General features: G+C 43.2%; 1 protein-coding gene across 2 annotated transcripts; it reads right to left on the reverse strand.

Moving 5' to 3' along the window:
- Positions 1 to 3287: 3287 nt before the first annotated feature.
- Positions 3288 to 10585, reverse strand: cox7a1 (cytochrome c oxidase subunit 7A1). 2 transcript variants are annotated; one of them, XM_084329351.1, is made up of 5 exons: positions 10466 to 10585; positions 9566 to 9627; positions 7510 to 7596; positions 5332 to 5416; positions 3288 to 3507 (listed from the first exon to the last, which is right to left on the reverse strand). In XM_084329351.1, the coding sequence occupies exons 2-5, from the start codon at positions 9578 to 9580 to the stop codon at positions 3449 to 3451; spliced, it is 246 nt and encodes an 81-aa protein (XP_084185477.1). In that variant the 5' UTR covers positions 9581 to 9627; positions 10466 to 10585; the 3' UTR covers positions 3288 to 3448. The 2 variants fall into 2 exon arrangements, with proteins under 2 accessions (XP_084185477.1, XP_084185476.1); XM_084329350.1 differs by lacking the exon at positions 10466 to 10585 and having other exon boundaries at positions 9566 to 9690.
- Between the last annotated feature and the right edge of the window lie 4733 nt (positions 10586 to 15318).

Below are 15318 nucleotides of genomic sequence, written 5' to 3' on the forward strand. Positions count from 1 at the left end.
ACGGCCATGCCATTCTGTACGCGCTCGATCTCGTCGGATCTCGGCCGCTACACAGGTTGGTCCTGGTTAGTACTTGGTTGGGAGACCGCCGGGGAATACCAGGTACGGTGTGCTTAGGGGCTGGTTCTCCATTATTTTTCGCTCCTCTCTCACGCATGGCGAAGAGGGGCCTGTGGGGGTGGTTTTTTGACCTCCTCTGGTGACCCTGTGCTTCCCGTACCGCCAGGCCCGGTCCGAAGTGATGTTTGCGACCCGTAGGCCTGGGTTAACCCTTTTTGGAAACTGAAACACTTGTACTGCGGTATAGCCGGTGTATACCCGCAGGTGTGTTTTGGAGTTTTTTCTTGAGGGGTTATAGGAACAACCACCGCATTGGGTAACACCGAGGTGGTTGATTCCCTGGTGTGTTGGAGCAGTGTCAACTCCCGGGTTCACCGTTTGAGGGTGCCCCTGCACGTTCATGACGTCTGCCAATCGTGTCAGCCTTCTCTGCCTCGACCCCTCTGGGTGGGGGTTGTTAAATGGAGGCTTGGTCATGCAACACCGCCAGCTTACGCTCCTTCCGCCGGGGCGGCTGTGTTCAGCTGTCCCCTCTGGCGCCTGTCTCGTCCGCAGTCTCCAGGCTAGGGTTAACAGCCTGTTGCCTGGTTTTTCCCCGGTGCGCTGCCTGCTTCCGTTGGTTAACCTTTTTTGTGTGCTTACGGCCATGCTGACTGCCTATTCTGCAGGGTCAGTGTGCCAGGCGGTGTACTATTGGGGGGACGGGGCCCGCTCGGCTTACGGCCATACCGACCTGAACACGCCCGGTCTCGTCCGATCTCGGAAGCTGGGCAGGTTCTGGCCTGGTTGGTTCCGCCTGGGAATACCAGGTGCAGTAACTGAGGGGCCTTTGTCCGAATACGCTGGCGATGTGGGGGGCGGGGCACTACGTGCCCACCTGGTGGGGTCTTGATGCTGGCATCATGGACTTCTCCGGGCCCCCATTCCAGGGAGTCCAGTCCTTTTGGTGGGTCTGGGTCTTCCTTCGTGCTCCGCTGCTACGGCCTTGCCACGGGGTTGGGTTTGCCCTTGACCCCGTGATTCTGGGGGCAGTAACGAGGTTGTTCCTCCGTTCGTTCCCGGGTGGCATGCGGGTTGTGCGTGTGTGTAGTCGTGGGGTCAAGCCACGGTCTGCTCACCCTGTGCGTTGAGTTGCTTGAGTGCCTCTTCGCACGGTCGGGTCCGTCGCCCTCCCGTGACGTCCCTAATAGGGGGGCTACCCTCCATTAGGGGGGGTCGGGGGGGCTCGGCCCTCCCTGTTCTGATGGTTTTGGGGGGCTGTCAGCGGGGTGTATTTGTCAGCCAAGTGGCTCCGCTTGGCCTCCCTTGTGCAGTAGCGATGCCAAGCTAAGCCACTAACGATACAGAACGTTAGGTTATGACTATAACCAAGTTCTGTTAGTTAGGGGCGATGCTTGGCATCGGACGCCGCTGCAGCCCTTGTCCTCACCTTGTGGTGAAAGCTTGGGAAGGAGGAGAGCAGGTGACCACACACCTGCTTATGAAGGTAAGCTGATGAGGGGTGTGGTCAGACTAATACTGGTATTAGAGGTACATTTGTGGTTTATTCAGTACGCGTGCACGTACGCGAGATAGTGCAGTAGCGATGCCAAGCATCGCCCCTAACTAACAGAACTTGGTTATAGTCATAACCTAACGTTACTTCATATCCATCAGCCGCAAGATGTGAGAAAACTTGTTAGATTTCATTCATATAATTATCACTAGAATAGAATAGAAATACTTTGGGAAATCCGACACTGCAAATCGCTCAACATTTAAACATTTAGACAGGACAGGTCACAAATTAGAAACTATAAAAAGCTATACAAGTATAATCACATTCTAGAGGTGTGCTTTGATTATTATGATTGAAAGATGGTTGTCAAAATGGCCAAATAGGTAGAACTGTATTTTTTTGTGAGGTCAGAATCTACCTGGTAACAATGATTGGTTAGAAATTATTATTAGACCTCACTACACCTAAAGAAACATTCATACTATAGTCTAGTTATCAACCACTGAAAACATGTATCAGAGAAATTGTTCATTCTTCAGATGGATCTTTCAAACTAGGGCTGTAGCTATCTATTTTAGTATTGATTATTCCATCGAGTAATCTGATAAATATATTTGCTTTATTAAACTAATAAAATGGAGGCAAATATAAGAAAATAAGACTAGTCTCTAATTTACAATAGAGTATTGACCATAGTCAAGTATTTTTCTTATCAATTGAAACCCAGCTATATGATTTCTCAGGCCTGATGGGGGGGCTTAGCAGTTAATTGGGCCATCTTGTATAATAACAGTGATATTGAAATTGGAGCCATCACCAACCTCTCCAAAACCTTAGATTTAGAGGTTGTGTGTAGTTTTATCTCTGGTCAATTATACAGAAAATAAACAGGCCCAAGCTGTTCCCCTAGCAACAGAATACCCCTGAAAGGGGCTACAGTTAAAAGATGAAAACAAGGTTTGGGTGGTCTAACCTAGTCTGCTACTGTGTTAGTAGTCAAGCTTTCTAACCAAGCATGGTCCATTTGGTCGTTTATTCGATGGCAGCAAAACGTTTTATTGATTGAAGGAAAATTGAGCTGTCAATCAAGCATGATATATATATATATATATATATTTTTTTTTAACCTTTTATTTACCCAGGGTAGGTTCGCTGAGCACAGATGCCCTTTTTCAGGAACGCCCTGCTTCACATTCACACCTGGGAGCTGCCCAGTACAACCACAGTCAACATGCACCATTGGCCACTGAACTGAGCAACTCCACTGGAGCAGTTGGGGGTTAAGTGCCTTGCTCAAGGGCACTTCAGCGGTTGGTGTTCCTGCCGGTCCTGGGGATCGAACCGGTGACCTCACAAACCCGCTTCTCTAACCTTTAGGCCACCGCTGCCCCATCTGATCACGCCCCCAAGACAATTCTGAGAAGTAGTTTGAGCAGCCAAATTAACAGTTTTGGAGCTGGTTTTTTAAATAATTTATTTGAAATATTGGTGGGCTGCTTAATATGACATTCACATTTGATACAATATATACATTTTTACCAGTGGTGGAAGTATAGCTTCTTCAGATTAATAGTTATGTTAAAGTGGTATGTGGTCGTTATATCCCCCCCCCCCCCCCCCCAGCTAGTTGCTCCAAGGGTAGGCACTGACCTCTCTGAAGAAATATATGTTATACATCTGCATAGGCCAAAAAATATATAAAGTCATCCATCTATCCAACACACACATGCGTGTGTAAGAGTTTAATTCAATCTGTATACATTCAGTACATGTTTATGGGTAATTATTAACGTGTAAAAAGTCCACGATGAAATGGAATACATCTGTACAACAAACACAAGGTTGGGCTGAGCAGAGCAGCGTCTTCCAGGCCAGACGCCTCCTGCTCACTTAGGCCTTCTTCTTAGGCAGCGCAGCGTAGAGCAGCCAGTATATGGAATAGCATGTACCTGGAAAAGACACAGGAATAATTACTATATTTTAGGGCTGTCAGTTTATCACGTTAATTAGATTAATTACACAGCAAATTATCGCGTTACGAAAATTAACTCAATTACAAAAAAAAAGTATTTTTTTTTATATATATATTTTTAAATCTCATTCATTCCATAAGAACGTAGAATACACATTTACAGACTTTTTTTTATATAGTCCATTTGCATGTTCTTGGTATCTGATTCTAGGGACATCTATGGATCTCAGGGAATGTATCGTCAGAAATACTGTGTCTGTTACTAGGCTTGAGTAAATTGTAATGAACCAAATGAGAATATCAATAAAAAATGTTTTATCTTCGACTGTGAATAACACTATGCTCAAATTGACCAGACCTGAAAAATCTAAGCAAATTAATAGATGGAAGATGATTAAACAGAAGGTTTTGTAGATACAGTACTGAATTCTGCCATCCGGACACATGTAATTTGAAATATGATTATAGAATATCAGGCATAAAATGGTTATGCGATTAATTAATGACCAATCCTGTAATTAATTAGATAAAAAAAATGTAATCGCCTGACAGCACTACTATATTTATTTGCATGTTATTATAACTATAATGTTATTACATGTACATAAATGGTGATATTATGTGTAGTGTAGTTATGATTGTAGTTGTTACTTGTACATTATGGTGTGATCTGTGATGTAGTTATTACCTGTATATAATGGTGATATTATAGTGTGGTGTAGTTATTACCTGTATATAATGGTGATATTATAGTGTGATGTAGTAATTACCTGTATATAATGGTGATATTATAGTGTGGTGTAGTTATTACCTGTATATAATGGTGATATTATATTACCTGTATATAATGGTGAAATTATAGTGTGGTGTAGTTATTACCTGTATATAATGGTGATATTATAGTGTGGTGTAGTTATTACCTGTATATAATGGTGATATTATAGTGTGGTGTAGTTATTACCTGTATATAATGGTGATATTATAGTGTGATGTAGTTATTACCTGTATATAATGGTGATATTATAGTGTGATGTAGTAATTACCTGTATATAATAGTGATATTATAGTGTGATGTAGTAATTACCTGTATATAATGGTGATATTATAGTGTAGTTATTACCTGTATATAATGGTGATATTATAGTGTAGTTATTACCTGTATATAATGGTGAAATTATAGTGTGGTGTAGTCATTACCTGTATATAATGGTGATATTATAGTGTGGTGTAGTTATTACCTGTATATAATGGTGATATTATAGTGTGGTGTAGTTATTACCTGTATATAATGGTGATATTATAGTGTGGTGTAGTTATTACCTGTATATAATGGTGATATTAGTGTGATGTAGTTATTACCTGTATATAATGGTCATATTATAGTGTGATGTAGTAATTACCGATAATGGTGATAGTGTGGTGTAGTGTAGTTATTACCTGTACATTATGGTGTAATAATAATACATCAGATTTATATAGCGCTTTTCCAAATGCTCAAAGACACTTTATACAATACAGTTTTAGTAGAGAAATAAAAACTGTGAGGGGTTGAAAGCAAGGGTAAAAAGGTGGGTTTTGAGGGCTTGTTTGAATGATGCATGATGGATATGGTTGGGAAGGGCGTTCCAGAGGGTGGGGGCAGCTGCAGCGAAGGCCCTGTCGCCCCAGGCCCGGAGCTTAGTTCCGATGGGTTGGAAGAGGTTAGCATCCGTGGACCTGAGGCAGCGGGTAAGCGTGTGGTGTAGTTAATACCTGTACATTATGGTAATGTTATGGTGTAGTGTATAGTCATTATTATTACCTATGATAGTCAGGGTCATAGTTCCACGATACATTAGCACATCAATGGTTCCTCCCTTGATGTGGATCGGCAACCCATTGTCAGCCTGTAACCATGGAAACCAAAAGGTTGAAAAACAAGTTATAAATAAATATTGCTAATTTACCATGCAAACCTCTGTGGCGACTTTAATCTTAATTTTGGAATCCTAGATTAAAATAGATAAATCTGATATTTCCTGTTTAACAGAAAATAATTCCTGTGTGTCTGTCTCTACATCCATCTGCCTCTCTGACCCTCACAGAAAAGACACAACTTTGACATGTGAGAAATCACATTCGTTTCCATACGTTATCATACAGTTGCAATGTGTTTAAATTATTCTTGGGCGAGCCATATAACCTCTGTTTACTGTCGATGTACCCGTCCTGGACCCGTGAACATTTTCCCTAATGGGGTTGTACTTCCGCGTTTGGTTTGCGCGATCTGATTGGCCACTGACGTTTCTGGTCATGTGACATGTGCGCCAATCGTGTGACGCCTAGTTCGGCGCCCATTTCCGGCTCTAACAGCCTGCAAATGACCTAAAGTCTAGTTTATCACTGGTTAAGCTTAGGAGACTCTTTCGAAGTTGGTTAAGGTTAGAGTTTGGAATCAGAGCTGGTGTTCTATCGCCCTGCTCTAAGACAAACTCTAACCTTAACCAACTTCGAAAGAGTGCCTAAGCTTAACCGGTGATAGAACTAGGCGTCGTGGCGCACATGTCACATGACCAGAAACGTCAGTGGCCAATCAGATCGCGCAAACCGAAGCGGAAGTACAACCCCGTTAGGGAAAATCTTCACACGTCCTGGACCATCCATATAACCCCTTTACTGTCGATGTACCTGGAGGCCGTTTACTGTTGATGTACCTGGACCATCCATATAACCCCTTTACTGTCGGATGTACCTGGACGAACCGTACAACCTCTGTTTACTGTCGATGTACAACCTCAGTTCACCGTTGATGTACCTGGACAACCTCCGAATGGCCCGGGTCTGTAGTTCGTTTATAAAGTTTCATGAGGCTGTGCTTATCCTATAGGTCACAGTATACAGTGAGGTCAAGTAAAAAAAGAAAATGGTGTCACTACAATGAAATGGCCACTACGGGGACTAACATCATAACGCTTGGGCTCATTGGATCCATTGAGTCTCAAGCTCTACAGACACTCCCAATGTATGTAATTCCAAGACTGTTTAGGGACCCATAGGCAAAATATATAATGGTTTAAAAAAGGCTAAAATGACTGCATGGGACTAAAATAAATTGGGCTTGGCTATGTATCCATAGTCAGTTTTCATTCAAATATCTTGAGGTGAGAGGTCAAGGGCCCCTATGAAAATGGCCATGTCTATTTTCCCGCCATCAAAATCTCTAGCCCACTATAGTCAGTGAAAATGGCTAATCGAAAGGGTATGATACACATTCAGTAAAATTAAAAAAGACGTTTTCCTGGGAAACTGCAGCATAATTTGAATGTTTGTAAACACATCTTTCGGTGGGATTTGGCAGTGTTGATGTTTATTAAAATAAATTCTTCCTCCCGTTTTGTTTGTTTAATTGTCCGTTGCCAGGTAGAAGCTTAACCTGAGATGGAATGTGTTTTGGTTGCGATTTGGTCACAGAACAGGAAGATCAGCCACGAGGCACCCCGTGATGTGACGGATGTTGGAATTGATCCTGCCCGCGCAATCACACAGTATATAACTCCTTTAATATGTAGAAGTCAGTGTTTTAGTACTGGAGTCAGAGTCCTGGACTGATTTTCAGGAGTCGTGACTCGACTTGGACTTGAGCATCGACTGCATTCGGACGGAAGGTGCAGAAGAGGACTCGGGACGGAAGGTGCAGAAGAGGACTCGGACTTGTTAATTGATAATAGGCTACAGTTATTTATTTAAAACATTTTCATAAGATATGTATGGCTAGTGCATTTGTTTGGCAATTGTGTCACAACGTAAAGTAATATGAAATGGCGACTGCCGTGTCATTTGTGTTTAATGTAGGCTTTTTTATTTTATTTGTATGTAATTTGACTGCCAGAGTGGAGTGGACTCAACCTTGAGTCGGACTAGGGTAATGGGGACTCGAGACGGCTTGAGATTTAACACTGGTAGAAGTAACTGAGTGATGTCCGTTCCTGTGGTGTTTTACCTGGAAGAGTTTCTGTGCTTCAGGGACCTTGTTCCTCAGCTGTCGGGCTGACGTGCTGAAGGCTCGGTTGGCCAGAACTGGAACTTTCTGGAATGACACAAATTAAAACCAATCACATATCATACCTGGTGATATACATAATCCATCCAGAATATCTGTGATTGTGAAAAGGGATGAAACCATATATTCTGAAATATAGATCGTAGTTTTAACTGTAGAATTAAGAGTGCGTCTATTAAAAATGAATTGACAAATTCTATAAATCTTAAGTCTTGTTATAATAGTTTCAACAATCATGACCATAAAGCGTTAAATTGTTAAAATCGTTAGGGCACTAAATCCTACAGATGACCAAGCAGTTGGTTGTCTGATAAACTTGTAGAGCAGTTTCACCAACAGCAGTTAAGAAAGGCCTGATCATAAAGTGAACTGAAACAGATCACAGGGGAATTGAGTAAAAGTAAATCACAGCCCTTCACACACACCACACACCTGTTGCTTGTACTTTCCCTCTCCACTACACTGATGGGTCAATAGATATATTGAGGTCATTGCGGGGAAAGAAGACCTCACAGGGATAATTTCCGAGCTTTAACCCTTTCACTACCACACTATAGAGAAGGTTAACGCTTCACTACCACACTACAGAATCACTACCACACTACAGACGGTTAACGCTTTCTCTACAAAGGGTTAATGCCTTCACTACAGAATGTTAACCATCTAGTGTGGTAGTGAAAGGGTTAATGACATCTCTCCGTAACAAAACACAAGTTGTCTACTACTTCCAACCTTGCTGCATGGGAGTCAAACAAAATAGGAGTGATGTAAACTTGATATTTCAGATTCACTCTCGAGAAATTGAGACGACTTGTGATTCTTCCTTTTCGATTATTTGGAAATGGAACCGTTTGAATGGATCTCTGTCAGCTTAAACTGAACACACTGTGCCTTTAAGAGAGAGGTGTGCCAAGTCGACTGTCAGTCAAGGTCGCAGGGTGGCTGAGGTAGCCGTGGCCATGATCTGCACCAATGCCAGCCCCCCCATCTCTTCCTCCCTTTCTGAACCTTCAGCCAATCAGATGATGTCTCATACACACAGAGTGTAGGTGGTGATGAGCCCACCCCTTTTAGACTTAAGTCTGTGCAAGCGTGTGTGTTTATATCTGTGCAAGCGTGTGTGTTTATATCTGTAATGGAAAACTGTGCGGAGAGGGCAGACGTGATTTCTGTCAGACTTCCCTGGAAAGGCAAATTAAGTACATACTGTAGGTACCAGGAAACTAGCAAGCACACTTGGAATATAAACACGACACAGCACACTATGGTCATCGCATATCTTATTTACTGTGCATAGATTTGCATGGATGTGATCTAAGGACTAATACAATATAAATAACAAGGCAGTAAGTAGGGGGGGGGGGGGGCAGAACAGGGTTATCCTTTGAAAGAAACTACAAAAAGAAAACTGAACCCAAAATTTAATAAAATATAAACATAATAAGATGGACAAAAGTCATATTGTTGGTTCATTTAGTGCTGTGCAAACCAGAGTAGATGACTTGGGTGATTCGGACTATAATCTTGATCATATAATCACATTCGCTATCTGTAGGACTCAGATCTACACAACAAAAAAAAACAATTACTCATAACATTAGTGTAAACTACTAATGAGTCGGTCGCAGTCAACCAGCACCTGCTACAGGTTATTTGAGTAGCCTATGTATAGCCTATCTGTCCCAGTTTGACCTGCATGTCCCACATGTGATATTGACAACAAACAAAGCATATTTGTCCCCGTTTGACCTGCATGTTCCACGTGTGATATCAAACCAAACACAAATCCGTCTTTGACAGTTGTAAAAGGTTTAACATTCTGCTAAATATGCAACTCTACTGTACAAAGGTCAGGCCGAGTCACCTTCCCTCTAAAAACAAGCCCACATAATATTCTATATCCAACGTTTACCTTAAATGACCCCCTGGCCGATGACAGACAAATAGAGGGAGAAGGGAATGTAATTTGTGGGAAAAACAAGTAAAGAGTATTTACCAGCAGGTGATTCATGTCTGAAGTGTGTGTCGTCTGACAGAGAGCAAGCGTTGCTTCAGGATCTAGCCAGGGGCCGGACAGGGACACACACGAATCAGAGTGCTTCTGAATCACAGCCAAACTATGGTCAGCGGTAGAGACCAAACTTGTCTGTGCTGACTGAGAGATAGAAACTAATACAGCCCATCACTGTTGTCGTATAAAGACATTGTAACGGCTATATTTTTTAGCTGTTGTCCTGGACTTAAACTGTTTAAGTAGTACAGTAGGTTTCTAAACAGAGATACAGGCAAAACATATGGAAAGTATGAACAGGAAATATCTTTATTGTACAATTTTACTTAAAGCACACAATTCCAGGAAATGTTCCTTTTGTCAGACAAATTATTCAATTAAATTAGATTAAAATGTATTGTCAAGTTGTATGTATTTGACCGTGTGCACTGTCCCAAACTTTAAAGGTTGTCGCTTGTTCACCCGAAGGGTAGCCCCTTTCGTGACTGCAAAAACCCCAGGCTTGCAAACCGCAGTCACGAAAGGGGCTACCCGAAGGGTTAACTGGGTTTTACTCAAAAGAGCGAAAGGTCCTTCTTTCTCCCTTTGATATTCAAAAGGTTTCCTATTCATTCATCCATTTTTAGCCAATAGATGGGTTGTCTTTAATAGTTCTAGTATTTAGGTAAAAAACCGTAGCACAAAAACACAATAAAATACCATTATGCATCATGCAACTCATCTAAATTGTCTATGCAACATACAAAGATCACCACTTGTGTGACTACTGTAATGTGGGCTAGTGAATGCAACATACTTAACCGTGAACACTTAAACCATACATAAATACATCCCAAACTTAACAGTGTACCCCATCATATAATATAGACACAAAAACATTCTTACCGGCTGCCTATCCGGATTGTGAACAGAGCGGTTTCATGCACAGTCCAGCTAAGATAACATTGCATGGAGAATGTTCTTCAGACTGCGCTCCTGTTAAAAGCAGTATGCTGACAGGTGCTGCTGATTGAACCCTGATTGGGGTGCTAGTCGAGAGTCAGTAGTTGATTGGTAAAACCCATTAGCCAGTGTGAAAGCTGCAGTTTGACGTACGTGTGTGTGTGTAGGTGTGTGTGTGTGTTAATTGAGTTAATAATGGTGCTGGTACCATAGATATATATAAAGACTAGATGGCTCAAGGCGGAGTCTCCCGCGTACTTCACCGGTGGCCATCTTGCGAGGGTGGACTACTGCTTTAAGGTGATGATCTGTACAAACAAAAATACTCTTAACTCTTGATTTACAAACGGTTTGGTTTATTACAAACGTTATTAACATGGCTATGATTCTTGGAAGAATTTTTATATAATTTTTTTTTTTTTAATATATCAAAGTCCATTATAAGTATGCAGTATGATAACTAAATCTCTGACATTTTTAACAAATCAAATGGTTGAAAATTTTGCAAGCTATGGTTATTTCAATAGTACATGCACCATAGACATGCATGTTATGAGTGGGCGTGCTCCACCCTCGCAAGATGGCCGCCATGTGGCAATGTCGGTCTCCATTGGCCAGCAGCGTGGGTAAGCCATCTAGTGTTATATATCTATGGTTGGTACCATGTCCAGGAGTGCAGTCATGGGTAAGAGGGAGTAGAGGAGGGGGCTCAGCACGCATGCCTTGTGAGATGTCTGTGTTCAGGGTGGAGGAGGTGAGATCATCGATCCTAACGAACTGAGATCTGTTCGTTAGGAAGTCTAGTATCCAGTTGCAGACAGAGGGGTTGATGTCAAGGTCCTTGGTTTCCACAAGGTCACCAAGTTTGGAGATGAGTTTGGAGGGGACGATGGTGTTGAATGCTGACTGCTGAGCTGAAGTCGATGAACAGCATTCTCACATGGGTGTTGCTCTCATCCAGGTGGGAGAGGGCAGAGTGTAGCACTGAGGACATAGCGTCCTCCGTGCTCCTGTTCTCACGGTAGGCTAATTGCTGACTGTCCAGTGAGGGTGAGAGGCCAGATTTCAGGTGAGCCAGGACCTGCCTCTCGAAGCACTTTATGATAATGGGGGTGAGTGCAACGGGCGGAAGTCATTAAGGCTCGAGGCAGAGGAGTGTTTCGGCACTGGCACGTTGGAGGTGGTTTTAAAGCACACTGGGACAACTGCATTAGTCCTGCTCAGTGTGGTACACACATCAGTGGGGGAGAGAGTGAGGGGTTGGAGGTTGGCAAGGAGGGCAGCCTTGGCGGGCACCTCCTGGTTGTCTTTGTCAAATCTGGCATAAAAGCTATTGAGCTCATTAGGGAGGGAGGAGTCAGTGGTTGGTGGAGAGTTGTTGAAAGGTTTGTAATACGTGATGGTCTGGATGCCCTGCCACAGTTATTTTTTTTATCCACTTTTTCTCCTTATTTTCCTATTTTCCTCCCATCCCAATTTCGTGTTTCCAATTCTCCCCTCCCCTGTCTTGAACGTTGCTCGATTATGCCCCCCACTGGTCGGTTGTAGGGAGGATAGAAGCCTTGCATCACGTGTCCCCTCCGGTACACGAGGAAGCAGCCTGTCACATCTTTTCAGTGGCGAGGTGTAACGCATGGGAGGCTCACACTACCCCCGCTACTTCCTGTCTCTGCTGTGCAGGCATCCCCCAACCGACCTGTAGGAGTCGCTGTCCACACCGTTTAAATCCCCACCCATCGACTTCCACCCGCTGGCTCTGCCAATTGAGCCAGTATGGCGGCCGGCCCAAGCCGGAGGCAATTCTGACGCCAGGGTTTGAGACCGGAGTCTCTTGCATTGGTGACGAGCGCAATCTCCGCTGCGCCACCCAGCCGCCCATGGGGTTGGAGTTGTTGAAGTGCCCTTCAACCCTTAGCTTGACAATATTACTACAATATAAACAGACCGCTATGGTTAGCCCAATTATACTGGCTTCCTAGGGGAAGTGGGGTACAGTTCAGTTCCCTCTGGTAAAGGGAGAACTGAATCAGAGGTGTGTTTGTTCACAAAGCTTAAATCGAACGTGCATATACAGCAAGTGTAACGTTACTTAGCTTGGGGGAAGATGAAGTGGCCAAGAGCCAAAGCCAAGCCATTCAGGTTAGGTGGAAGACAGTGGCTATCAACTTGCAGCTGGTGAAGAACTCAACGTTTGCAGATAGCAGCAGGTGGAACGGAAAGCGTGCCGTCATGAGACTTCCTCGTTCAGTCTGCCATTTCCAAACTCCTCTCGTTTACAAGCCCCAGGTGCCGGCCCGTGAAATCATCGCGCTCCTATAGGAATGCTTAAGAGAACAGCAGAGGAGGAAAGAGAGGCAGGCCCAGAAACATGCCCAGCCAATCCCCAGGGAAATCATACGTCCTAAGACCCCTCTCCCCCCCCCCCGCCCCCCCCCCCTGAAGGAGGGGACCTTTCCAAGAGAAACCAGAATAATCTGATGTGGCAAGATGCTTCTGGGAAACCAAGTTCACTGTTTCAGTGTAATTGTATGGCTGGTGAACAGCTTGGTCTGTTGTTCATTTCCTGTTGCATAGTTTGGTGGTAGTATCACTCTATATAATGAGGAGACAGAGTCCCTACAGCCCTGCTCTACAACGGCTCCGTATCACAGAGGGAACAGAGAAAAAGAACGATTTGTCTTTAGTCCAATCCCTGCTCTCTCAAGGCTCTCTTCTTCTCTCTTATCCTCCCTGAAAAGAACACGTGCATATCTGGATTATATAATTTTTCATCAGTCACACTTGGATTTCAATGAAGGAAGGATTTCAGGCCCTGAGTTGAAACCATTTACCCTGTGAGATACACTGGTTTATGTTCATCTGTAAAACTCTCCTTAGTCTGTCTTTTGCCAGGTCGCCTTTGTAAATAAGAATTTGTTCTTAATGACTTACCTGGTTAATTAAGGTTAAATATATATGTATATATTTTATTTTAATTTTAACTGTGAGAGAGCTTCTCATGTAGCCTATGTATTTATGTATGAATGTATGCATATGTAGCAGGGTGGATTATCCCTGCTTCATGGGAACGGTTGCTGGCAGTCACAAGGTAGCTGGACACAGTAGAGCTCCGTCTGACTGCACCCTTGTCTTTTTGTCCTGGAGCGTCGACTGGAGGCTGGTAGTGTGAGTGGATGGGGCCCGGGATTTACCAACCTGGTCTGGTACTCTGGTCTTCCTCCCCTGCAGCAGGGCGGTCAGCAGTACTCCCCAACACGCTCCCACTTCCCCCAATTGCTCCTTAAGCCCTCCCACACCTGGTGACTGAATTGTAAATAGATACCCTGGGTTCCCCCCGCAAGCAGTACCCTCCCTCAATGACCCTAGAAACCTTACAATGGAAAGGGAAAGGTGGAATAGGAAGGGGTTAATTAGGTTAACATTACCCACACCAAAAGAGTTGTTAAACGGCTCATGGATAGACACGCACACAGAGCTCCCGTTTTTATTCAAATCTTTTCAAATTTCCTGTGTACATTCATGACCCCTAGAGGGAGAACCCTGTTGACCCTATGACCTTTCCTCTAATTCCACCCCCAGGCAAAACATTCAGTATTCAATTGAGTGTAATCTCCTGTAAAGTGATACCCAGAGACATGGCTCCTCATGAAGAACAGAACAGTGCAGGAACCTGTGAATTCTGCCATATAGGTTTTTCAACCACCACAAAACAAACAAACTAATGTCCGTACTCACTCTGACCTGTTCACCTGATTCTCACTCTGTTCACCTGATTCTCACTCTGGCCTGTTCACCTGATTCTCACTCTGGCCTGTTCACCTGATTCTCACTCTTGGCCTGTTCACCTGATTCTCACTCTGGCCTGTTCACCTGATTCTCACTCTGGCCTGTTCACCTGATTCTCACTCTGGCCTGTTCACCTGATTCTCACTCTGGCCTGTTCACCTGATTCTCACTCTGGCCTGTTCACCTGATTCTCACTCTGGCCTGTTCACCTGATTCTCACTCTGGCCTGTTCACCTGATTCTCACTCTGGCCTGTTCACCTGATTCTCACACTGGCCTGTTCACCTGGCTCCCTTGCTGCCTTCAAAACCAGCCATTATTATAAATAATTATGATATTATCTGATTCGATTATAAAGCACATTCATAATATATTAATACATTGTCTGACAATATTATTAATGGCTTATAATGTTTTATGACCAAAGTCATAATGTAGTCTCCAGTGATAAATATATATCCCATAACAGCCTCAAGGTAATTTTCTGATGCGATTATAAAGTGTTCACAATGTGATTATGATAAGATGCCTTATGACCATCAATTAAAGTAAAGTGTTACTAAAAAATAACACAGATGAAGCCTTTGGGGTGGTGGCTCAGTGACTGGTGTTGAGTTGTGGGCTGAGCTGTTGTTCACCTCTGTCTCACTTCGGTTGCTCACAGAAGTTTAACAACCACACACCACACCTGCCTTGCAAAGTTAAATAAACACTCCACCCAAAAATATCATTATGATGTATTTTCCAGGAAGTGATAAACACAGCTCAGTGTAATTATTATTATTACATTATTATTATTATTATTAAAAACTAAAGCAATCAAGGCTTAAGTACGTTGTACTAAGTACCCTGTTTGTTTATTTGGATCCCCTTTAGCTACCACAATGGCTAATCTTCTAATATTCCTGTGGTCCACACAAACCTAAACAACATAAAACTGTGAAATCAATTCACAGCTAAACTATTAATAATACATATAATTTATTATACAACATGCTCATGTGTAACCTG

The sequence above is a fragment of the Notolepis coatsorum genome, assembly GCF_963971535.1.
Source record: "Notolepis coatsorum genome assembly, chromosome: 1".
NCBI lineage: Eukaryota > Metazoa > Chordata > Actinopteri > Aulopiformes > Paralepididae > Notolepis > Notolepis coatsorum.

What these genes read in the sequence shown, in the direction of transcription:
- cox7a1 (XM_084329351.1), bottom strand. An exon ending in AAGCACAGAAACTCTTCCAG is followed by an intron (nt 5,417 to 7,509) that starts GTAAAACACCAC and finishes CCATGGTTACAG; the next exon opens with GCTGACAATGGGTTGCCGAT. An exon ending in TATGACCCTGACTATCATAG is followed by an intron (nt 3,508 to 5,331) that starts GTAATAATAATG and finishes TGTCTTTTCCAG; the next exon opens with GTACATGCTATTCCATATAC.